The sequence below is a fragment of the Zonotrichia leucophrys genome, chromosome 3 (genome assembly GCF_028769735.1).
Source record: "Zonotrichia leucophrys gambelii isolate GWCS_2022_RI chromosome 3, RI_Zleu_2.0, whole genome shotgun sequence".
Lineage (NCBI taxonomy): Eukaryota > Metazoa > Chordata > Aves > Passeriformes > Passerellidae > Zonotrichia > Zonotrichia leucophrys.
In genome coordinates, this window is record NC_088172.1 from 47,271,451 (window position 1) to 47,296,098 (window position 24,648).

The 24,648-nt window shown below is 37.6% G+C and overlaps 1 protein-coding gene across 6 annotated transcripts in view; it reads left to right on the top strand.

Moving 5' to 3' along the window:
• The window catches only part of L3MBTL3 (L3MBTL histone methyl-lysine binding protein 3), a 78,808-nt gene that overhangs the window by 29,070 nt on the left and 25,090 nt on the right, over positions 1 to 24,648 (top strand). For 5 of the 6 annotated variants that reach the window (XM_064708052.1, XM_064708049.1, XM_064708051.1 and 2 more), the window contains exons 7-15: positions 1,141 to 1,232; positions 3,700 to 3,804; positions 5,115 to 5,250; positions 8,730 to 8,821; positions 9,359 to 9,510; positions 18,215 to 18,291; positions 19,686 to 19,771; positions 21,877 to 21,987; positions 23,618 to 23,732. In XM_064708052.1, coding sequence (XP_064564122.1) covers positions 1,141 to 1,232; positions 3,700 to 3,804; positions 5,115 to 5,250; positions 8,730 to 8,821; positions 9,359 to 9,510; positions 18,215 to 18,291; positions 19,686 to 19,771; positions 21,877 to 21,987; positions 23,618 to 23,732 — 966 coding nt within the window. The remainder of the gene's footprint in view (positions 1 to 1,140; positions 1,233 to 3,699; positions 3,805 to 5,114; positions 5,251 to 8,729; positions 8,822 to 9,358; positions 9,511 to 18,214; positions 18,292 to 19,685; positions 19,772 to 21,876; positions 21,988 to 23,617; positions 23,733 to 24,648) is intronic. The other variant, XM_064708050.1, reaches the window with a different exon arrangement.

Sequence of the window (24,648 nt, forward strand, 5' to 3'; positions counted from 1 at the left end):
TGTGGTCTAATAGTGTTAAGCGATTACTATCACTCTGAAATTTATTATCTTTTGATTACATTATTGTAAGCTTTCTTCAGGAGAGTTTGGCATTACTATTGTTATGGTTCATGTTTTAATCATAAAAATGCTAAGCCAGACTGTTACTTAAAGGATTTATTTTTCCTGTGAGTAGCCCACAGTCTGGATCAAGCCAGAATCACAGTATGGACTGTGGTGAATCCTTCTGACAGTGTGAGCTTATAGTCTGAAATGCTAAGCTGCCTGTGCAGAGGAGGCATTTTAGGTGGAGATCAGTAGAGCAGAGTAGAGGTGTGTGAAAGTAGATACATACATGGCCATCTGTTCTTGAAGTTCCTGGCTATTGCTATTGTGCAGGTAGTGCCTTATTTTCGAGGCCTGAAAACCGTGTGACTGTAGCCATTATTAAGATGGACTGTAAGCAGTATTGCAATTACTGTGCAAGTGTTCACAGTGTGTGAACAAACCTGAAACTGGAGTTTTCTCTCATATGCTAATGACATCCTGAGGAAAAGAAGCGCTGGTGACAGTTCTGAAGATTTGCAGAAAATACTGTTAAATCACTGCCTTTCTACCCAAAACCATCAAACTACAAAGTGATGGGGTAGGTGAGAAACAGTCTGAACACTGTTGAAGAGTGCAGTCTTTCAAGCCTGATTAAAAAACTTACTATGAGCAGTATCCACTTGAAAATGCTTTGCAGTTAAAGAAGGACATGGGGAAAAAAGAAACCCCTTAAAATACTGAGCTGTTTTGTTATTTGAACTCATCTTTTTACACATTTGCAAATTGTATATCTTAATGCTTCTTAGGAGCAATAGGAAAAACGTGTTGGAGCAAGACTTTGTAAGTTGTTCTTGTCACCTTAAGGAGGTTTTTCTTGTTACTAATCAAGGTTTGAGCTGCTGGATCTATTTCTGGACAAACCAGGAACCTTCATGTTCCTGGTGCCTTTCACAGCCTACAGAACTTCTTTTTCTGAAATAAGTTCTGAACAACACCATGAGTGCATTTCATAAAATGTAAATTCAAGAATATTATGAACTTGTGTTGTGGATTTTTTTTTCTTGAGATATTAACAGTTACAGAATTATTTCCCTGTTTTATGCTTCTTTGTAGCTGTACCCTCTAAAGGAAGGCAAGCATGGTGTTGGGCATCCTATCTGGAGGAAGAAAGGGCCATTGCAGTGCCTACTAAGCTTTTTAAGGAGGTATGACCTTTGAAATTTAAGTCAACCACCTAAGATCATGAAATTCCTAGGAAATCAATAAACAAAAAATAATTTGAATATTTTATTCTTTTCTCAGGAAAAACTGCATGATGAAAACAATACTGTGTCCATCAGCAATTATGAAAGCAATTATCTCTCTCTGTTTTTGCAGAGAATTCTGTTGTTGTAGATGAATGCTGTCAAATCAGACTGCAGAAAGCAGATGCTCCTCCAAAATCTGCTGTTTTAGCCATTCCTTCTAGTCTCTGAAGCTAAAAAGTGTGACACATACCCACACTTTTTCATGCCATATAATTTTCTTTAAATATGTTTAGAAAGGTGGTACAAAGGTCATCTTTTGTCTTGTTGCTTTGATTATATTACCTGTCTTTTCTTCAGCTTCTGCTGACATTATATTTTGTTACTACATCAGATACTACTTTGTCTTGTTCTCCTTTTGCCTGTCATCTGATTGGATGTCACATCATCATGTCCTGCTTGTCCTTTGCCTGCTATGCTTTGTCATTTCAGTGCTTTCATTAGTGCCACCTCTCTTGCTTGGAAGAGAGCTCTGTATCCAAATCCACAAGATTTTTTTGCTGTTATCTTCCCTTGCGAAACCTGGTGAAACATGTGAAGATGTCTCAGCTGCTGTACTCCTGCTATATGTTGCTTTTTTCTGATAATTGTGTTCTTACTTTTCTGTTTCTTGCATCCATTTCTTTCTGTATGCTTCATACTTCAACTATTAAATCTTCTCTGTGGGAATTAGTTTTCAGCTTACACATGCCGTGTGATGCTGGTCTTTAATGGGTGTTTTAGTTGCTATTGAGTGAGAAAAGTGAAGAACTGGGATTTAGGTTTACAGAATCCATGGATTTGTAGGTGCAAGAACAACAGTTCTCTGACTGTCTTCAGCTGTGAAGATAGTGCTATGTACTGGTTCAAAAATTAGCAAGAAAACAATCTAAAGAGTTCCCTGGTGGGAAGGTAGATTTACAAAGCATTGCTCTGCCTGTCTAAAGGTCCATGAAATGCTGAAGCAGTACAAAGGTTTTGCAGGGCACTGCACATGGTGCTAATGTCTGGAGTTATGTGGTGTTTCCTTCTCATTGTATCTTTCTCATCCATTGCATGTAATTTAGTATTTTCTTTCTAAGTTTTTAGCCCCTGGGTAATGCTTGATTTAGTGTGCAGTATTTAAAGCCTGTAGCAGAAAGAGAATTCTTAATAACACACAGAATTGGCCAGGTAATTTTTCTCCATTTTACAGATGAACGAGCAAGCCACAAAAACAGGTTAAAAAAAAGCCCAAACCAAACATCACAATCAATCGCGAATCCTTGATTTCTGCTTGGATTTTGAGAATTACTCTTTTTTTCTTTTTATTTTACCATTTCAGAAGCAGTATTTTTCACTGTATTGTTTTACACTTAGTTAGGAATGTTGAGGGTGATGGAGGGTCCTTGCCATTTCCTTAGACCTTGGAATGATTTCTAAGCTGTGTCTCACAAGGTTTCCCTTCCTTCCAAGTAGGTGATACCTCTCTGAGTATTTCCCTTGGTACCCTTCTCTTCCCTTTGGCTGCAGAGTAGTGCAGTTGACTCGGGAACATGTGTCTCCTAGACAGAAACAAAAGGAAAATGGGAACAATTAAGATGCTTTTCCTGTGGTTTTTTCTGTAACACAAAACTGACTGTGAATTTTCTAACCTGTTGAAGGCTGTCTTTAGTTTTGGTTACTTATTTTTCTGGTATTTCCTCCAATTTAACCTTAATATCTGCTACCTTCCATCCTCTTTACCAGAGGGATGATGATGCCTGCTGGTTGAAAAGGTGGTTGAGCTGCTTAGCCTCATTTTCACTTTCTGTTTTTTGACAGATATTCTTCTGGGTTCATTGTAATGTCATGTAAGGGTAGTCATCTTCCTGTGATGTAGAAATTCTCCTGGAAGACTACCTCGTGTGGACTCAGCATATAAAGGACAGCAAATAGGCCATCTCTGCATACAAACGGTGTTCAATATTTCTGCCTTTCAGTTCATCTTCCATGGTCTGAGATGTGGAACCAAAAAGGCAAAACAGAGTCATTGTTGTGGTTATCATAGGAATTATGTCCACCAGGAAGGTGTCACTGTGCAGTCTGAAAATTGAATAATTAAATTGCTAAGATATTTTACTGTCAATTAGTGAAAAAAGTTGAAGACAAATGGTGTCATCTTTCCCTTGACTCTTGCTAATTCTTCCTAATTTTCTTACATACTCGCAAGTTTCAAGTCATTATGTTTTTCAAACAATCATCAATTTCTCTTTTCCTCTCCACATTTTTGAAAATGCAAAACATAAAGTGATTTATTAGTTCCTTCAGAAACATGAATAATAAATAATGATTGCTCTATTCCTTATAAAGATATTGTGTCTTTCTCTGGTATACTCTCAGAAGTATTGAAACTTCTTTTCCATTGCAGTATCAGTCTTTCCCGTACAACAAGAATGGCTTCAAGGTAGGGATGAAGCTGGAGGGTGTGGATCCTGAGCACCAGTCCATCTACTGTGTTCTCACAGTGGCTGAGGTAAGCAAGCTGTGCTGGGTTGTGGCAGAGACTGACATGAAACAGCAGCCGCTGAAAACCCTCACTCTTACCTAACAGGCAGACAGAAACTATATGTAGGAAGATGGTTTTTAAATTAATAATGCTGTATTATTTCTGCCTGATAGGCATGTAAAGAATATATCCAGTGTCAATGCAGCAGTACATATATTTAACATACACAGGTACAGAAAAGAGTGTTAGACTAGTTGGGTAATATGTGGTTTTATCTGTAATCCTGTAGTTTGTTTTTAAAAGGAAAAATAAATAGAAAACAAACATGACAACTGATACACAACAGTTTTATAGAGGTTTGATAGTATTTGCAGTTGCTCCATTCACTGATACGAATAGCTAAAGTTTCTCATGTTGCTGTTGTGCTACAACTTTTTCATGCTGATGGCCATGGAAACTGCCTGTATTGGCAACCTGTGCAAGTTAACATAAAATATAAACCCAGATTTTCTTTTTTATGTGGTTCATGATATAGTTTTTCTGATGAACAGCTTCTTTGCTCTCAATAGAAAACCTGTATTTTGAATATCTTTCAAAAATACCTTACTTAAATTTTTGGATAGTTTCAATGGGTTTTTGGATTTCATTTGTTAATTAAAATGGGGAAATGGAAGTTATGTCAGAGTACAAATTAAATATAAAGTAGGGTTGATGTTGAGATTTTTCACTGATAGCTGCAGTAAATTTATGGCATTTGACACTCAGGGAGATGTGGAGACCTTCCGTACAGAGACAGTGTTGTGTCCTGTTTTTCTTCTCTTAGTGGTTGACTTATTACTTCATGGAATAATGAAGTTCTGGGGAATACCTCCACTGACTTCTCATCTTTACTTAAACAGATTTCAGTATCTCTCTGGAGAGCCTTTTGAACACACTTATTGCTCACTGCTCCCTTGCATATCAGTTAATCAGGATAGCTTGAGAACCTCATTATCTGCACTTTCTCCTCGGTTGTATCAGATGTATTCACGCTCTTCTGTAGGGCTTATGTTTTACTTTGATGCTGGGTTGAACCATTGTCAAGTTTTTGAGCACTACTGGCAATAGCCAGCTTTTAGTTAAATTCTTTTGACCAGAAGAGGAGGCACTCAGACTGAGAATAGCTTTGCCTTTTAATTCTCTCCTTTTTATCAAATGAATTTATTAATCCAGTGCTGGATTGGGCAGGAGTAAAAAGCTGACTAAAACCATACAGTAATTATACATAATATTGAATGGAAGTGGTTATGTGTAGGGCAAAGGTCTTAGTGTTGTATGTTGTCAATTCTTGCTTTTAGGTTTGTGGCTACAGAGTAAGACTACATTTTGATGGATACCCAGATTGTTACGATTTCTGGGTGAATGCTGATTCTTCCGACATTCATCCTGTTGGATGGTGTGAAAAAACAGGTCACAAGCTTCATCCACCTAAAGGTATTGCTTAGTTTAAATCTCTGTGTTTTACGCAGTTCTGAGATTGAGAGTACCTGTGTAATGCTGCAGTATTTTTTTTTTGCCAGAAATGTTTTAGTTTGTTTAGTCAAGAGTATTTCAAAATGGCAAATTAAATGCATATCTTGCCTAGAATTTCGGATTCAAAAGCATGCCCCTTTTATTCAGTGGAAATTCAGAGAAACCAAGAAAACAAAATGGGCCATAAGAGTCATCCATAAGGCATAAGGAAAATAAAAAATCTGAGCAGCAAGCCTAGACCCCAGCTTATTGCAAGGAAAATGGCAGCATACTCGTGACATATTATATGCTTAAACTGAAGTTTCACAGGCAGCTGAGAATCCTTTAGTGGAAGGTCTTAGGACATTTTTGCTACTGCATAGTGATCACTGTTATTGTACAAATGTTGGTACAGGCTAATAATCTTTGTGGAAATAGCACAGTCTTTAAGTCTGAAATAGAGACAAAAAGAGGAATTAACAGATCAATAGGGAGAAAAAAAAGGTAAGATTGCAAGCCTGAAAATGTAATTTGTACATGGATTATGTAAATGGTATACAGATATTGAAATGGGTGTAATTTACTTGCATAATTTACTTCCATTTCACATTGTGTAATTTCTTTTGGCAATTGGAGGGTGTATGTACTGAACTGTACTATGAAAAATAGATAAATGTGGTCCTTTTGGAATATGGAGAGAGTACGTGGGGATGAAGGGAGCAAGTCCTGAAGTCTGAAAAGTGAGATGTAAGTGAATGTGCCATTTTGCTGTACACAGTGAGGGTAGTATAGTGTGATTTAGAGGGGCTGGAAAATGAGGAGTACGCAGATTGAAGAGGATGTGCTTGCAGAGAATTACAAAACTGTAGAGGTAAGGGCTCAGGTGTGGAAAAGTGACAGTAAAGCCACTGGAAGTGTAGGGGCATGGGGCCTACCAATGTGAGAGGATGGCATTTCTTTGTGTGAGCCTTGAGGGACATGAGCTGCTCCTCTGAGTGCTCTGCAAGCTCCACTCTGCTACAGGGTGCTGCTTGTCTTGGGACACAGTTCTGCACAACTGGCTGAGTAGAAATAGCAATTCCTTGAACATAAATAAGAATTTCTTAGAAGGTTGGCCTTTGCTGATGTAATAACTTGTATATAGCAAATGGGTAGTTCCCAGGTAGAGCCTTCCTGATGCTGTTACAGTGTGGTTAGTAAGTTTGGTATCTATGACATGGATTTGTCACCTTTTAATTTTACATGTCTGGTTTAGAAAACTTTTGTTAACCATGAATGATTACCCCTGGAAGAACTTTGTGGGGTTCTGCTTTTCCAAGGGGAAGGATAATATGCCAGTTGTAGGTTCTGTTTTAATTGGATTGGACAGATTGGTTTATTTTGGTGTGTTATGACATTTTAATAATGATTTCTGTAGTGCCCATTGCAAATTTTACAGATGCTAAAGCCAATGAGAGTTATGGCATAGGACAGAGTATTTATATAAAATAGCACCCCAGAGAAGAACTCAAAGGTTTGTGTCAGTAGCCTTCAATTTTCCAGCTAAAATACAAATTTATGACCTTCATGGTATAAACATTCAGCAATTTGGAACCTGCTGCTCTGACTTGGGGGGGCAGGGGGTGGGGAGTGAGGGACATGAGACAGGAAGAATATTATTTACATGTTTTCTGAAATATATTTCTATCCATGTTTATTAAAATGGAAAGGATGGGTAACTCTTAGTGCTGCTGGGCAGGACAGGTCTTGTGATGGGATGGGAGGCAACAGGCAGCTACTCTGGGCTTCCAGCAGATATAGGAGAGCTACGAGGCAAAATCAAACTAGATTTCACAGAAATTAAAAAAGATGGTGGTCAGGGCACTGTTCATTTTGTGTAGAAGAGGGCACTTTTTTATCTCCCACAGGCAAAGTCTGCAGCAAGAGAATGGATGTACATGTATATATATGCATGTAAAAGTTGCATTCACTGGGACACATCCCTACAACTGATCTGTATCTGCAGTGAATAAATCAAATTGGCCTTTGGTCTTGTTATGAGAGATGAGTTAGGAGCTTAGATCTCCCTTTCTCATTTGGTGACAGGAAGACCCACACTGCCCAGAAACAGTTTCGCAGTTTACTAAAACAAAATTTTTTCCCGTGGGCTTTGTCCTAGTCCCAGTAACTGATCCCTTCACTCATGCAGTAGGTGGGAGTTTTTTATCATGGTGTATATTCTTCTTCTTAGGTTTGAATACTCTCTAGAATTTCGCAGCAAAAATGAAAAGCCTAAATACTGTATTGCTTTAAAAATGGTTTCAAATGATACAGCATTTGAAATATACATACATACATTTGAAATATAATATACATACAACATAAAAATGGTTTCAAAGCTTGACACACAGCTGTAGTGTATCAAGAAAACAGACAATTGGAGGATAAGACAAGTATTTTTGTTTGGACTTGTAGGTTAGTTTATGCTGAGTACTATTTAAAATGAAAAGTGAGAAAGCTCTATGCAGAGAAGGTGAAGGTTTTAAATTTGCGGTTCCTGGGATAATATGAGAATATGAGAAGGTTATAATATGAGAAGATTAAACAAAGCAATTGTCTCTGGCATATTTGAGTAATACTTCAAGTACTTAAGAGGTGACACATTTCAGTAAAGGCAGTCACTCACTGAAATTTGTTGTGGTTTTGGTCTTACTTTACTGGTTTGTAACATATTGACTAAAAGAGATATTTCTGCAACTGTTCCATAACAGAAAAATGAAGGGGGAAATCTATTTGGTTCCAGCTCCTAGCATTGTTTTTTAGATTAGAACTACAAATAGTATTTTGAAGATTATTTTATGCAGTTCAGTATATTATGAATTATTTGTAATTTTTTCCCCTAAACATTAACAGAAATAGATTTCTTTTCAAGTGTTGTATACACAGAATAAAAAATGTATAATGTCCATGCAGGGGACAGTTTATACTGAAAATTGAGAAGGGGTCCTGAGGCATTGGTAGTGTAAGCAACTGCTTTGATGTAACCTAGAGGGGTTGTTTTAAAGCCAGTAGTGATGATGCTGTGTTAGTGATAGCCTGATGATGTAATATGGTGACGTCTGGAGGAGGAGGGATTTTTTTTTCTTGGACTGACTGGCATAGTGGGAAGAACTTTGGGATCTGTAGGTCTTTTACTGATTCTGAAGTAAAAGCAGCAGAGTGAAAAGCAGCGGGAGAACACTTGTTGGCTCTGTGTGTGTGACAGTGAGACCAGCAAAGGGAAGTTAGGTGGTACCTGTGAGGCTGACAGGTGGCGGTAAGGTGAGGTTTTCTCTGGGAGAGACAAAGAAGCGACTTTTAGGCTGTGCTTCTTGGAGGTGTTCGTTCAAAGGGAAGAAGATAAAACTATAAAATTTGTCTCTTACTGATATGTGTGTCTCATGACCATAATTTCTTGCCCTTCTTTTACAATTCTCATTTAGGATATAAGGAAGAAGAATTCAGCTGGCCCTCCTACTTAAAGGCATGCAGGGCTCAAGCTGCTCCTAAATCACTGTTTGAAAACCAGAATGCAGTAAGTACTCCCTTGTTACTAATGGTGTAGTTGTGAGCATGCTTGTGTGTGGTAGAGACTCATAGCACATTTCAGTGATGGCAGACTTGAGTCTGAAATTTAAAACAAAAGTGTTTACAGCAAAATGAATAACATTCTGACATCCTCCACTGCGCAGCTAACCTCTGCAGTTCCAGTTCATTACTCTTCTACTGATCTGTTTAAACTTCTGATGCATTCTTAAATTAAAGATTTGTTATTTGTACTGTGTCTTGCACCATAATCTTGTGGAACAAGAATGGTCTTTCAGAGAGAGTATCTAAGACAGTGAAAACTAACACATTTCATTTTAGCAGCATATTTAGGATTTTTTTCCTTTCATTAACCAGAAGTCTTTGTGTTTGAGCATCTCTTATGTCAGCTAATTAGCCTGCTGCCACTCTGTTGGGACAGTTAATTGGGAAATTTGGAAATGGCGTGAATATATTGGTTGTGGACAATGGGGAGATTTCTGGATTTATAGTATTTATCTCCAGTTAAATGTCTTCCTCTATGTAGACAGTGATTCCGTCGGGATTTCGAGTGGGGATGAAGCTGGAAGCTGTAGACAAGAAGAACCCGACTTTCATTTGTGTTGCCACGGTAACAGACATGGTGGACAATCGTTTTCTGGTTCATTTTGACAACTGGGATGAGAGTTATGACTACTGGTATGATGTTTTTGTTTTGTATCCTAGTGAGATGTATCAGAAATGTGTTCGCTTTAAGTGCTGTTTTCTGTGATACTTTCCAGGATGGTGATACAGTCACCATACCAACTTTTGCTGGATTTTTAAGTATGGCCACCAAAGTAGGTCTTAGTGGCAGATGGGAGGAATTAATTTTCCCATGTAAAGTTGCACGTAAAAAATGCCAAGGTTGTGCTGAGTGAGTGTTTGTGTGTGCTGCTGCATCTGGAATTGTGGATTGATTTCAATTACATATTATCTCTGAGGTTGATAAGTGGAGAATATACACCATGATAATGAGACTAAGTGTACTTGGAGTTAGTTTTACTTATAATTGTAAATTGAACGAAGGGCTGCATGTGTTCATAAGGTTCTTGATCCACTTATGCTGAAACCAAACTGTAGTCGTGTTCTATAAAGCATCAGGATAGTGGCAAAATCTGGTTTTAGTCCTGTGTTCTATATTCCAGTGGAAACTGAGATCCTGCTATCCTGACCTGTGTTCAGGGTGACCTTTCTGCATGTTTTATGGTGGAGGGGCTGTGTGTATCTTTAGGAAAGTCAGTGGATGGAGCAGGATGTACTAGGAGCATAAAGATGCTGAAGGATATTTAGGCTGTTACAGTGCAGGTTTGTATTTGCACTTGGATCTTCATTTGACAGATCATTTGGAGCAATGTAGTTTACCTTACAGTCTTTGGAGAGTAAGTTACTGCAGAGCAGGTAGAGAGCATTGTTGTGGATTCCCTTTATGGCCAGGGTTCGGCAGTGGCAACTTAATTGTGTAGCTGAGCCTATAAAATAAATGAAGAAAAATTTCTTCATCTGTATTTGATGACTACTTTGGCACTCCATCAATGAGAATGTCACAAAACTATAAAAGTAACTTCAAAGCTTTGTGAGTGCATCTCTTGAAATAATAATTTTGTGGCCAATGTGACAAATAAACCAAAGTAGAACTGAATTATTGAAGCAGTAGTGAACAGTCAGTTAAGTGAAGTCAAGAACTGAATATCAAGATAATAGACCATATGAGTCAAAGACAAGAAAGATGAGCAATTATTTCCATGAAGAAGTAACACAAACCATACATTTACTCTACAAAGCATCAGGAAACTGGGGATGGGGAGACTTAATCTGAATATTTTGGCATTTGCCTGTTCACTAATAATAGCTATGACATTAATAATTAAAATGGTAGTTAGGCAAAGCTTTCTGTATGTTGAAACAATATAACCCATAGTTTGTTCAGAGGTAGCATAGGCATCTTTCTAAAATGCTGCAGCCTATATAGCAGACAGATACTGAATTTCAGACTTGTTGTTATTCCAGTGTCAACAGGAACTTTGTCCACTGGTTCTTTTCAGAAGAGGGAGAAGTAGTTTTCAAGTACATAACCAAGCTTTACATTTATAACATTAGTTATAGTATCCTGAAGTGGTTTTTCTGAATTTTATATGTAGAATACATGACATAAAACCCTCCTAAAGGATGAAAAATTTGATGTGGAAAGCTGATAGGTTTTCCTATAGGTTTTCAGAAATCACTGGAGCTGTGCTTACACTGAGGTTAAGCTTAAGTTTTGTTCTTTTGGTGAAATTGTGAAATACCTTTCTGGAAGCAGCGAGAAGATGCTCCTGGAAGTACTGTACATGGAAATTAAATTCTCAGTAATGTGGTCTACCTCTCAGTATTGCATTGAGAATAGTGAGTAGAGAAAGAAAGAAAGAAAATGAGAGAAAAGAGCGGCAAATGAAAATAGCCGTGGAACGTCTGACCAAAAGAGAGCCTGAAAATGTAACCTGAATGCATCCCACTCACATTTTTAATTTTAGATATCAGGTTTGTAAGGGCCTTAAAATATCTTAGGTGCATACATTTCATGTCTACCAACTGCTGTCTCTAACTAAAAACAAAAAGGTTTTTGAGATTGCCCAGAACTGAACCTCACAGTTTCTTTGTGCCTGCATGTAAGTTTCAATCTCAGAATAATAATGAAAGTGAAATTAATTATTTTGTGTGTGTTGGTTATTTTCAAACAAGTACCTCTTTTCTCTGTATACGTTTTGTGTTTTATTTGGAGTAGGCTGAACTTTCTCACTGAGGTTAAAAAAAAACCTTTCCTATTTTTGTATACCTAAAAGAGAGTTGACTGATATTGTGACTTCAGGCAACAGAAACCCATTACGATTGCCTAAGGGTTTTTAGGCTCCAGGCTTTCAGCCTGAAGATACTCTTCCTTACTTTCTTACTAAACATTAGAAAATACATTTTTGGTTGAAACTATGTACTCTGGATTGAATTAGTCATTATAGCAGCTCTTTAATGCATGGTCATGCTACTTTCAGTGTGTTATAAATCCAATTAAATTTTCCTTTGATAGTGACTTTTAGATGGAACAAAAATGAACAAAATTGTCAAATTCAAGATTTTACTTAATGAAGGAGAAGTTTGACCTCTACAACATAAGCCTCCAGGTCCTTTCCATCTATTCCATCTCTTTTGATGAAACATAATACTACTTTGAAAGCTGAAGGCATTCTCATTCAGTGGGACTTCTCAATTTTCTTGCCATTGTCTGAACCTGGAAATGGAATTGGGAATCTTTTGGTATGTCAGAACTATGAATTAAATACAGGTCCATCCTATATTCTTCTGTTTTGCTTACACACAGATCGATGTTGTCTCATCTTCCTAATTTTTTTGTGACCAATGGAAACATAGCCAGAGCTCATGAAAGAGGTGAAGCTGTGCCAGCCTGTTGCTGTTTGCCACAGGAGAAGTGGTGCAATGGCTGTGCTGCACATGCTGCATCCCAGGCTCTGGGTACCCTCATTCCCTTGGCTTGGGCTGAAGTTCCCCTGCAGAGAAGGCAGTACAGGCAGATTTTGGGATCAGCTTACCAGGAGTGTGTTAAAATACAGTGACCCATGTGCCATTCACTGCTCTGTTCCTCTCTGTCTTGCATAGAAAAATGATTTCTAAAGCCTGCTGTGAAAATAAAATAGCTTTTGATTTTTGGAACCATTTTTTGATCTGTATGACTTTTGGAACAGACTGGACTTTGTAATGAGACTCAGTAAGAGGCCAGCCCTATTGTCCATCAGTATTTACTACTTTCCTAGCAGCCAAGTCCTTAAAAGCTACACTCCTCTTGTTTCATTTTTGAGGTAATTAACTTTGCTCCACTCTCTCTTTGAAAGGAACTGTCTTTTTGGAGGGGTAATATTACATCAAAAAGAAGATAAAACAATCTTAAAGAAGCATGAGTCACAGTGCATATGTTTAACTATTTAAATGGATAATGAACTGACCCTAAGTTTCCTGTGAATCACTGTGCAGCTTTCTTATCAGACCTTAAATAGAAAATATGATAATGTTTTATGGTAGTGCTATACCACCTCTGGATGCATGCCACAACCTCCTGGATTACATTTTGAGAAGCCCTGACCTAAAATTGTACCAGCTTTAAACTTGTCAATGATGAAGTATTCTCAATTATGCACTAGATGGGGCTGCAGGATAGTTTTTATGTTTTTCTTTTTTTTTGCTCTGTTGGATGACTGACATGTCACAGTCAAGACCTCATATAAGTAGCATTCTTGAGAGCACCTTATTATTTATGGGTGTATGGGGCATGTGTGTATGAGTGTTTTTTGATAGATAACATTTTCATTACAGACTGTATCTACACTTATTAAAGTGAATATCAAAATATTCAAAGATTTGTTTCACAAAAGGGAAAATCAGATATAATTTCAAAATAGAAAATTATTATAACACATATAGTTATTGTAAAGACAATGCTGACCATTTAATTAAAAAATCTGTCCAGAGCACTAGGTGGAGACATATTTAAGAAAATATTTTGCTGAAATAATTAACTTTTTCAGCAGCAAGCATTATCATCTATCTCTCTTGATCTAGTTGGGATGAGCTGTATATGTGAAACAGATTTTTGGGAAAAATTAGCAGGACAGGTGAAAGTGATCAGTAGAAGAATATTAAGTTGTCTTCCACATGTGTCTCCCCCCTGGGATGTGCCCTCCTGCCGTGAGTTAAGGACTGCTGAACCTTACACGTGTTCCTTTCAGGCAGAGTGGTGCACACACCAGGGAATCACACTGTCAGCTGCCCTCGGTTTTCCTTACTGCAGAACTATTTCCTGGCCATTTACATCATGTAGCTCTTCCCTGCTTTGATGTTTTTTTCTGTAGTTAAGATGTCCACAGCTCAGAAGGCTGTGCCTTGTTCTGTCCCTCTGTGTGGCTCTCTTACAGGTTCAGCTGGTGCACTCTGCTGCTTTTGGCTCCACTTCAGCTCCCTGGATTAGCTTCAGTTTCCAGTATGGATATTAGATTTCTTTTTCTGACTGCATGTTCTCACACAACAGAAAGAATGGTTCACAAGTGACATGAATTGTGTGGGCATTGTAATCTTGTTTTATTAGTCGAGCGTGCATTTGTCACGTCTCTATTGCTCAGCAGAAGGTGGTGTTGGTGCTCTGCTGTGATCCAGGAGTAGGTAGGTTTGGAGGCGCAAAATCCTTCAGCTCTTGCTAGTGTTGGTAACCTTTTTTGGCCTAGTAAGCATCCTCACAATTCATGGATCATCGTGTTTTATGAAGCATGTGAGCTGGATGATCTGCCTTCTGTTTTGGAACAAAGGAAATAGAAAGCTGTGGGATGTGGCAAATTGATTGTGAAAGGTCAACATAGCCTTTAACATTCCAGTTGACAACTCTTAAGGCTTAGTCTATTGTTGTTCTTCCAAACTAGATACATATCCATTAAATAACACACATTAAAGCATAATAGTTTTACTTTAAATTGTGTGTGACTTTTACTGATCTCTACTTTCTATTGTTAAATTAACTGTTAGAAGCTAAAAGGCTGTGTGAAATCAGTAGGTGAAGATGGGGACTGTGTGATCTGATTTTGCTGGAACACGGATCTTTCTTTTTCTAGAGCCAACTGCAGTTGCAGGAGCTGCTCATAGGCTTATCTGTAATGACTGGGTTTTTCTTTTAAAGCAAATCAAAGTCTGGAGATGTTTCATAGGGCTATTTTGTAATTGTAATTTTGTAATGCTGTTGAATCACAGATTGCTTTGTGTTCATGCTCACTGTAATGTCAGAGCATCTTCCAGGAATGCATCTTTTATTGCAATGTTCCTTGGTCATTTGCTTCTTCTTGAATCTTCAAGGCAAAAAGTGTGTGCAGTGGCATTCACTTTTCAGAGTTTTATTAAAATGTATATTCAGACTATGCTTGAGAAATCAAACCAACCCAAATGAACTTAGGAGGTTTGTCCTGGTAAGTGTTTTTACACATCTGCTTGATTATTTTAAGTATAATACTGATAATACCATATTGATCCTGAGCATGGGACTTGTTCCCAAATTTAACTTGGGAGAGTTTTGAAAATCATTTGTGAACTTTACTTCAAAACCTTTTAGGAAGTAAGAGGATATGTCTTTTCAGTGCAGAAGTGTATCTCATACATGTAAAACTCCCAGTGTAAGAGGGATTGAAGAGAGGAGTGCTGTCCCACATTCTTGCTAGCTTCTCTTCAGAGTTACTGGAAAGAGAAAGGAAGAGACCAGAGGAAGCATGAATGACTCACTGGGGTTTTTTTCGTATTTTTTGGAGGCAAAACATTTCTAGGATTCAGTTGCTGCATTTTAACAGAGCTAAATTATCACAAAAGGATTCCTGTTTCCTTTGCTTCCTTTTATTGATGCCAACTTCAGCAATTTAGAGAGTACCTGGTGTGATGCTATAAAAATTAAATACATACAATATAGCTTTATATATTATAGAAGGACAAAAAGTTGGTATTCATGAACTGAGTTAAAATCCTTGGCTATTGTCAGAGCCCTTACAGAGTCTATCTAATGTAAGTTTTATCTGCTTGGAATTATCTGATTGGCATCGTTACAAAGAAATACCAGCAGAATTGTTTCATATATATATAGCCACAAGATAATGATGTTATGTTGGCAAGTATTTTTCATCATTAGTGCTTCACTCTGTTTAGGTAGAAGGCTAGAGGAGTGCTTGTTGTGAGACCAGGTTCTGGAGCACCCAGCCTGCCTTTCTGTTGTTGAAGTTTATCCATACCAAATTTTAGACACCATGTAAAATAGTTCTCAGATTTAAAAAAAAAAAAAAAAAAAAGTTTCTCCATGTATTTCAATTGTGGTGTGCTCCTTCATTTTTTTTTATGCACTGAAGGTTCAAAACTGCAATGTGGTATAGCCCAGTGTCCAATCTACAGTCTTACAATCTTTTCTGTGCTGTGTTTCCTTTTGCAATCCCTAAAGTATGTTTGTGTCCCAGATCCGCAGACCCAGTGTTTTGAATCTTAAGACTATGGAGTGCCTGCATAATTCACCTTTAGTTTCTTCTTCTCTCATGCACAGTTCACTGCACCCTTTTAGGTATTGCACATTATCAGCATGTCATATTTTAGAAGAATTTTAATTAAGGGAACCTAATTAATTTGAACTTCTAGCATGCTAATACTTTCTGAGTAGATAGAGATAACAATTATTTTGTAACACTCAGAGAGAGCAGCCCCACACTGTTTGGTATTTTGCATTAGTAACTCGGGTTGAGGTAAAGTGGCAAGAATACCTGTTATTCTCCAGCTTAATGATGGAGACGTTGACTTCAGAGAGAGATTAAATAGAAGCTAGATCATGAGTGGTTTGGTGTTTTGCTCAGTGATTATTATGAAGTATGTGTCTTCATGCATGGTTGCTCTCTGTTTGTGTTCTTTTCTCATTAAGTATTTAGAAGTGTTTGGAAAACACAGGAGGGAGACACAGTGTTTGAGTCTAGACTATTGCTTGGCTGCTTAAGGTTGGTTTCTTGATCTCTCCCTGGGGAGCTGGGAATGAAGGCCTCAGCTACTTCAACTTACTCAGGCTTCATTTTTGGCTTTGCTGGGTCCTTGCAGAGAGTGGGACCCTGAGCTCATGGCCACTGGAGAGATGGAAATGCTGGTGGGGCTCTCCAGAAGAGAGGAGGGGCATAGCTGGAAATATTTAATGTCAGCTACTGAAACACCTTTAGGGACAGGAAATAGTGGAGGAGAGAGGTTGTGCACTGTGATACTGAGTTTATCTAACTAAAGAAGAAATTAGGTGGGGCAGGATCCTGAGAGAAGCGAGGTCGTTTAAGGCCGATCTACATGGGTATTACATGGTTATAATGTAGGGGTTTTAAACTAAATAGAGGCAAACACTGTGTTTGCACAGTGTAGTGCAGTGCCATGCAGAATGATGCTGGCCTTTTGTGTCAGCAGCATGTTTCTTAGTCATCCTGGCAACATAAATACAATGCATTTCATTTAAAAAGTACTGTCAATTGTTTGGCCAACTCAAAAACCATCAGTAAGTACCAATGCACACGTAGGGATGGTGCATGTTTCACAGCAGAGTCTGACAGCTTATTACTTTTCCTGTAGATCAGTCTTACTTTTTACCTTTATTAATAATATTGAGCACTAATATAATCATTGTGGTATATACATTATATATTATATACTCTGTGTTTTATTGTGCAAAATGTGTTATGTTATGAAATAATAACATAATATGTAATAAGGATATGTAGTTCTATATATAATAATTTAATATTACAGAAGGCTTAAACAGGTTTTCTCTTGTCTGCTTTTAGATCAGTTTCTTTACAGTGTGTGTCTCGTGTTTGATTTTGTAAGAGGACTTGATAGCCAGCACTCGCTTCTGATTTCCTCTGTGCACAATGTAACTGACCCAGTGAGTGCAGTGACAGTGATCTCTCACTGCCTGAGACACGTGCCAGCACATGTAGCTCACCCTGCCTCTGCTGGTCTTCTGTGGCTCTTTTGGCATGCCACAGGCAACTGCAGTAGTGCAAAATAGGATGCACTTTACAGAAAATATGGGAAGTAAGTTGTTAACTCTGAGTAAATGAGTTTGATCTGTTTCTGAAGAGCAGTTTGCAGTCTTGGATCACTAATTCTTTTGTGTAGTTTGGGGCCTCAAATGCTTGTTTTGTTGGTTTTTATGTTTTTGGTTTTTTTTTTTTTGTTTTGGTTTGGGGTTTTGGTTGGGGTTTTTTTTCAGAGTTTTTCTCAGACTGACTTTGCTTATGTGCTGCTGGGTTACAGTAACATGTTTATAGCTCCATTTAAGCCACTCAGAATCCACTTTTGAATTTTTCTTGCTATTGGCAGGGTGTTGAAGTTATATGTGATTTCCTCCTCCACCTCCAGGTGCAACGTGGACCATTAATCAAGATCTTAAAGTTTCTGATTTCAAATTTTGGTCTTGGCATTGCAAGATTCCATCTGTCTTTGGTGGGATTATGGTGTTCTTGCAACAAGCCAACATGATTCTACCAAGAATGTCTGCTTGTGAACAGCATCATAGCTTCTCAAAAGACACCTATCACTAATTTAAAGGACTTATTTTCTTGATGTTCAAGCAAAATTGCAAATAAAGCCTTTTGCTTGTATCGGTGGTAACAAGCCTGTGTTAGATGTGTTTGTGTCTTCAGGTTATGTTTGCAGTTTAAGTTGAAGGTGTTGTGGGTTGTTTGGAATTTAAGTGTCTCTTGTAGGTCTTGGTTTGTAAGCATAATAGGGTGTATGAAGAGCTGCTTTTTCAGGCTCTTTTTTTCTCCCCTTCGTCCAGGTGTGAGGCAGCTAGCCCACATATTCATCCTGTTGGATGGTGTAAAGAACATAAAAGAACTCTCATCACTCCACCAGGTTTGTATATTGTTAAATGTCTAAAAGATTTAAGGTGGCTGTAGTCAGCTAGCATCATAAAAATGTACAAATTTACATCATTATAATTTACAATTCTCCTTTTTCTTTCTGTAATTAGGAATTGATATTTGCAGAGATGTAATTTTTTTTACAAGACTTAATATATTGAAAACAGAAGTAGAATAGATGTTTGGCATTAAGTATGCAAATACATACTGATTTAGTAAAGAGACATCTACTTAAAAGACATCCCTTGAGATCTGAACAAGTTTGTAATTTTGACTGAATGGCTGACAAGTACTGTAAGACTCACGTTCTGAAAATGCTGATAAAGCAAATCCCAGGTGTATGAGATCATTGCATAAGAGAAACATCTTCATGTGAACTGAGTGTGCAAGGTAACGGATTGATGAGAAAATTGTCTTAATGTGATCAAGAATCAAACTTGTAGGGGGTGTTTGAAATGAAGGAAAATGCTATGAGAGAGGTGAAGTAAGGAAGTGTATTCATTAGTGTGAAACCTGAAATGTTTTTCAGCGCTGTTGTGTATGGCTGGATGACCTAAATGCCCTGTTGCAGAAACTGGCATCTGGGGTTTGAGAACATAGAAGGTTGCAATTGGTTAATACTAACTTTGACAAAAATTCTAATCGCTCTTGAAAAGTCATAAGCAGTCTGTCTGCTAGGATGTAATGGAAGCCTATTATTCAGTGAATCCCTTGTAAAACAAATTAGAATTGGTTTTGTTCTCTTCTAGCTTATGAATACTAATATTTAAACTTAAACTTGAAGTTCTGGTGTAGACTTGAAGGACAGGCACTGCCTTTTCTTTAACAGCCAAGCTGTCTTTGTGTTTCTTCCCTAGAATGTTTATAAATTTGACATTTTCTGAGAAAGGCAACATCATCTTTGATGATGTCTGTAGATGATTCATAATGTCCAGGGTATTTTGTTAGAAAATTAGTAAAAAATTGCTCACTAAAAGACTAACAAGTAGTCAGGTGTGCTCAACCGTGGTACAAAGCTATCACTGATTAGATTGTTCACCAGTGAATGACTGTTCATTGCTTGAATTAATTTCCTCAGTTAAGTGGACAGATTTTTCCATTCCACATTATTTATATTGCAAAGGGAATCACAGAATATTCTCATATACAGAGCAATCGTGTACAATAGGTACTCAGTAGTGTGGATAAGAGGATTGTTGACTCTTTTAACCTGTATGGTGAATGTGTCAGAGACAATTTAGAAGAGCCTTTCTTGTAATGATTTTATAAGTCCAGTGTATAAATCAAAACAGTATTATAAAAGTGCTAGGCACTCTGTAAATTAGACATTAACTTCATTTTTTTGCACTGCTGTGTTTAATTTTGCTTGTGTTTCTTCTGTGCCAGATTATCCACATGCTAAGCATTTTTCTTGGGAGAAGTATTTGGAAGAAACCAGTTCATTACCTGCACCTGCAAGGGCTTTTAAAGTGGTGAGAAAATGCTTAAATTTCTTTCATGCTTTTAAGTTCATGTAATTAATTTGTTTAATACATATATGGTTCTCCTATGTTTCCAAATGAATCCAGTTAATTAGTTGCAAATATGTGGTTTATTTTTATGCAAGTTTGCAGTTCACTGTTAGAAATCAGATTATTATAAATAACTATTAATGCATTATTTTAATTATTACAAATGGGATTAAATGCTACAAATGTATTACTAATGAGTGTAATTTGCTATGGAAAATTACTGCCTACTTATTACAAATAATAAGATAGCTACTGAGTCATGATAACATATTTTGAAGATACGTATTTCTGTACATTTTATATGGTGCAGTGTGAAAAAAAATGTAAGAGGTTAGTCTGCTTGACCATCTAGTCCATTGTCTTGGGCTTGTTTTCAGGGCCCTTTAGCAGAATTTTTCTTCTGCAAGTTTGCAGCTAGGGCATGTGGGCAGCACCCACAGGCAACTTCTCAGCTTAGCTTTGGGGTTTATGGGCAACATCCTTTTCTTTTATCTTTGTTCTTGCTAGTTTCTTTCAGTGATCCATCTTTTTGAGTTCTTAAGATTTCAGTGATGATCAGTAGTGCAGAAAGGAATCACACAATGGCTTGTGCTGGAAGGGACCTTAAATATCTGGTTCCAATCCCCCTGCCATGGACAGGGACACCTTTCACTAGACCAGGTTGCTCAGAGCTCCACCCAGCCTGGCCTGGAACACTTCAAGGGGCTGGACATCCACATTTTTAGGCAACCTGTTCAAATGCCCCATCATCCTCACAGTAAAGTATTATTTCCTAATAGCTAATCTAAACCTAATCTCTTTTAGTTTGAAATAATTTCCCAATGTCCTGTCACTACCTGCCCTTGTAAAAATGCCCCTCTCCATATTTCTCATAGGCTCCTTTCAGATAGTGGAAGGCTAAGCCATCTCTTTTCCAGGCTGAACAAACCAAATTTTCTCAGGCTTTCCTCATGAGAGAGGGGCTCCATCCCTCTGTTCCTCTTGGATTGCTGTTGGGAGCCAGCATTGTGTGGCCGGTAGCTCCCAGCCCTTGTCTCACAGCATCCTGAAGCACCTTTGCCTCACCTTTTCATATTAGGGACACTAATTCTCAACTTTGCTGAGAGCTGGATTAACAAAAGGCAAAATGTGGTGTTTATAGCAGTTCTGGGGTCAGTGGATTACCAGAGTTATTCATGACCTGTGGTTTATCACCCCAAGGTGTGTCTGTCTTGGTAATGTTTCTCAATCTTACATTCTCAGCCAAATACTCCTAGCAAGGATTAGGAAGTTATTTGTTTATATCTGAGACAGTAACAGTGCTTTGTGTTGTATTATGGGGGGAAAATTGAGTTCTTAAACTGCAGCTGAAGGAAAAACACCAATACTCTGCAAAGTCCTAGAGTGACAGATTACATTATGTTCATAAAAATTAGAATAAACCTCATAACTTCTCTTGTGAATATGTTCCTTTAAAATGGAAATAATTTTGCTTTAGTTTTCATAACCACAGATGACAAACACAAAATCTGATACTCCTACCAAAGATGCTGAATTTATCAAAATAGTATTACAAACCCAGGCATTTGGCCCTGCTTTTTACTGTTGTGCTGTGAATTAGTTATGTTTTCAGTAGGAGAGTGAAAAAGGGTTTGATTCTTGAAATCAAAAATCCATACCAGAAAACACAAATATGTTTCCTGTACACAATTTCATAGACATTTCAGGCAGCTGGTATGTAATGCCTTATTAAATACTGTAATGAAACTGTTGGCCAAAACCTCAAGGAAAAGTTTTCTAGAGAAATTAAGAAAAAAAATTGATTCAAACCGAAGATACCCATTTAGATTTTTGGATGGCTTGAATCCAGTCCACTCCAGGAGAACCTGGAATCCCCAAGTGGTTACTTTGTTTCACTATATTGATAACTCTAGTTTGAATTATGTTTTTATGCTTGAATTTCTAGTAGAGGGAGGGCAGATTGGAAAAAATAAAGGCATAAAATTTTTGATGGATTAGATATATTTTATAGCTGCATCAGATTTTGAAGTTTTGTTGTTTCACACAATATTGTTCTTCTTTTCTAGAAACCTTCTCATGGCTTTCAGAAAAATATGAAACTTGAAGTGGTTGACAAGAGAAATCCAGTATTTATCAGAGTAGCAACCATTGTAGATACTGATGACTATAGAATAAAAGTAAGTTCCTCTGTCTTATTGTACTATCCTACTTAAGTAAATGATGAGGATTTCATAAAACCAAAATGCTGAGGTTGTAAAATTAATCATGGAAAGAAATAAGTGGTATTGCTCTGTCCTGCTAAGCTTTTGCTCTTGCTTTTCCCTAATTGATCTATGCATAATTCCTTTGAAATAGGTTGTGTTGTTGTCCTCTTAGATACTTGTGCTGAGGTGGGTAGCTAGAGAGCAGAGTTGAATATAACTGGAAAATTGCTTTGGGAATACCAGATAGAAGACAATTGTCTATTCTATCAAAAAATGTGAATATTCAATATCAAGTGTCGAAGGGCTGCTTTGATATTTGTATTAGGGACCATAAAATATTTGGTTTGTGTTAATTGAATCTGTTTCTAAAAGTTTCCAAGGGGAAGAGAGAGATACATGGGAGATATGAAAGAGCCCTGATCTGTTGTCCTTTGTCAGTGATTTCTGCAATTCTGAAGTTTCTGTCAATTTTGGGCTTTGGATTGCATTAAACTAAGTATTTTTAATGTGTTTTGCAGAAGCTGTGTACTTGTATTAATTCTGTTTCATTGTATGAAACAGAATTAATTCAAGTACACAGCTTCTGCAAAACACATTGTGTAAGAAGGGCTAACATATACCAGATATCCAATTAGAAATGAAGGATGTTTGCAGTTTGTACAGATTTACTAGGCATACCTGTTATTTCAAGTAGGAGATGCAGCTGACATTTCATTTTGAATCATCTGAATTAATTGCTGGTAGGAAGTCATGAGAAGCAGTATCTTCACACCTACACATTTTCTACTTCAAGGTGGACATGCAAAATAAAAACCAAAAAGGAAACAGAAAAAACCCCATCCCAAAATAAAGAAAAATCCCACTCCCCAGTCTAATGTATTAAAGGGTTTGTAACTTCTAGGGCAGTAATTTAACTCTGTAGCATCTGTTGAAAGAGCTCTGTGTGTGTGTCTGTGTGTACGTGCATCCACACCTCGGTGTGTGAGAGATCTGAGGAGTTTGCTGGTACAGAGATCATGCAGGATTTGAAGATATTTAGCTTTCATGGAAAAAAAATTTGTGCATAACCCATACTGGTGCTGTCCTGTGAAGTCACATGCTTCATTTTCTCTTCAGTTTCAACTCTTTATCCTGTATAGTCAGATTTTACTAAAACTCTGTTGCTTGTATGATTGTGGGGATTGTTTGTCTTTTGTAGACAAATTCATTTTTGTAGTCCTTTGCTTTACTGCTCTGCTGTTCTTAAATCCAGTCCAAACAGGAGATTTAAAAACATTTTGATTTTTGTGTGTTTTATGAGACATTAAAAAGGCAGAAATTCATGCTTTAATATAAGTATTAATGTGAGAACTGCATTATTTCTGGGATTTGAGGCTGACAACACAGTGAACAACCATGTGACATATGGTTGTTTACTGTTTACTTTAGTGAGAGTGTGCCAGAGTCCAGAATGTAATGTACGTATATTTTCTGTGTAACTGAAATAGTTCTCTGAACGTGACTTCTCTACCGGACATGTAATTTCTAGAGATTGCTCAGGTAAACTGCTTTTATGAAGAATTTTCCTGATCCAAAATGCACTATTCTCCTTTTTGTATTTCAGGTTCATTTTGATGGCTGGGATAGTATTTATGATTATTGGACTGATGTGGACAGCCCTGATATCCATCCTGCAGGCTGGTGTACGAAAACTGGACACCCTCTTCAGCCCCCACTTAGTAAGGGAAACCACACTCTGATGTAATGATGGTAAAAGGCATGTGTGCTGTGCTGCCTTTTGTCCCTGCCAGTGCCATTCAAAGAAGAGAAGCCACTAAGATATGCAAAATAATTGCAAATGGGACATTTAGTGCAAAATCAACAGTCAGTAATTAATCACTTTTTAGTAGATGGTTTTATTGACCCTTACTGCAATGGAAATACAAGAACCAAAGTCAAAACCAGAAGTGGTGTAAAAGATCTGTTGTGTAAAATCCTGGCCCTCTCAAAGCCAGCACTGAAACTGCTGTGGCACTCAGTAGGGGTGCAGGGTACCACTCTTAAGATCCTTTGTTCACATCTCTCTGGATGGTTACTAAGCTTTCTGGCTCAAAAGAGTCCAGAGTGCACTGAGAAGGCACTGCTTTCAGATGCTGTGGCAAATCCTCAGAAACAACAAACTTCCTTTTCTTCTTCAGCTGAGCAAAGAGGGATTAATGGTGCCCACTTTGAAAATAAATCTAACGGGAGCATGGTACCAATAATAACACTGGATTTACCAGCTTGTCCTCTCTGGGGATTTTGCTTTACTTGTTGAAGAAGTGGGAGAGGCTGCAGGGAGAAGAAACTTTTTGGTGAATATATCCCTGCCTAGTCCACCGTGTTTCTGGGTAATGGCAGTGAAATCACTTTAGCCAAACTTTGAACAGATGAGTTTTTAAGTGAGTTGGTTTATATAGTGACTCTGAGGTGTGGTTTGCAAAAGTGCTGAGTATTCACAGCTGTTAGAAGGTCAGAAACAGCTGTGCTTGGAAAATAGAAAATGCTGAGCAATGCCAAGTACTCAGAAAAAAATTAATGCAAAATAACTGAGATAAGTCACATTATGTAAAATATCTGAGATAAGTGTGAATATGTTACCTGAAAATCACAATA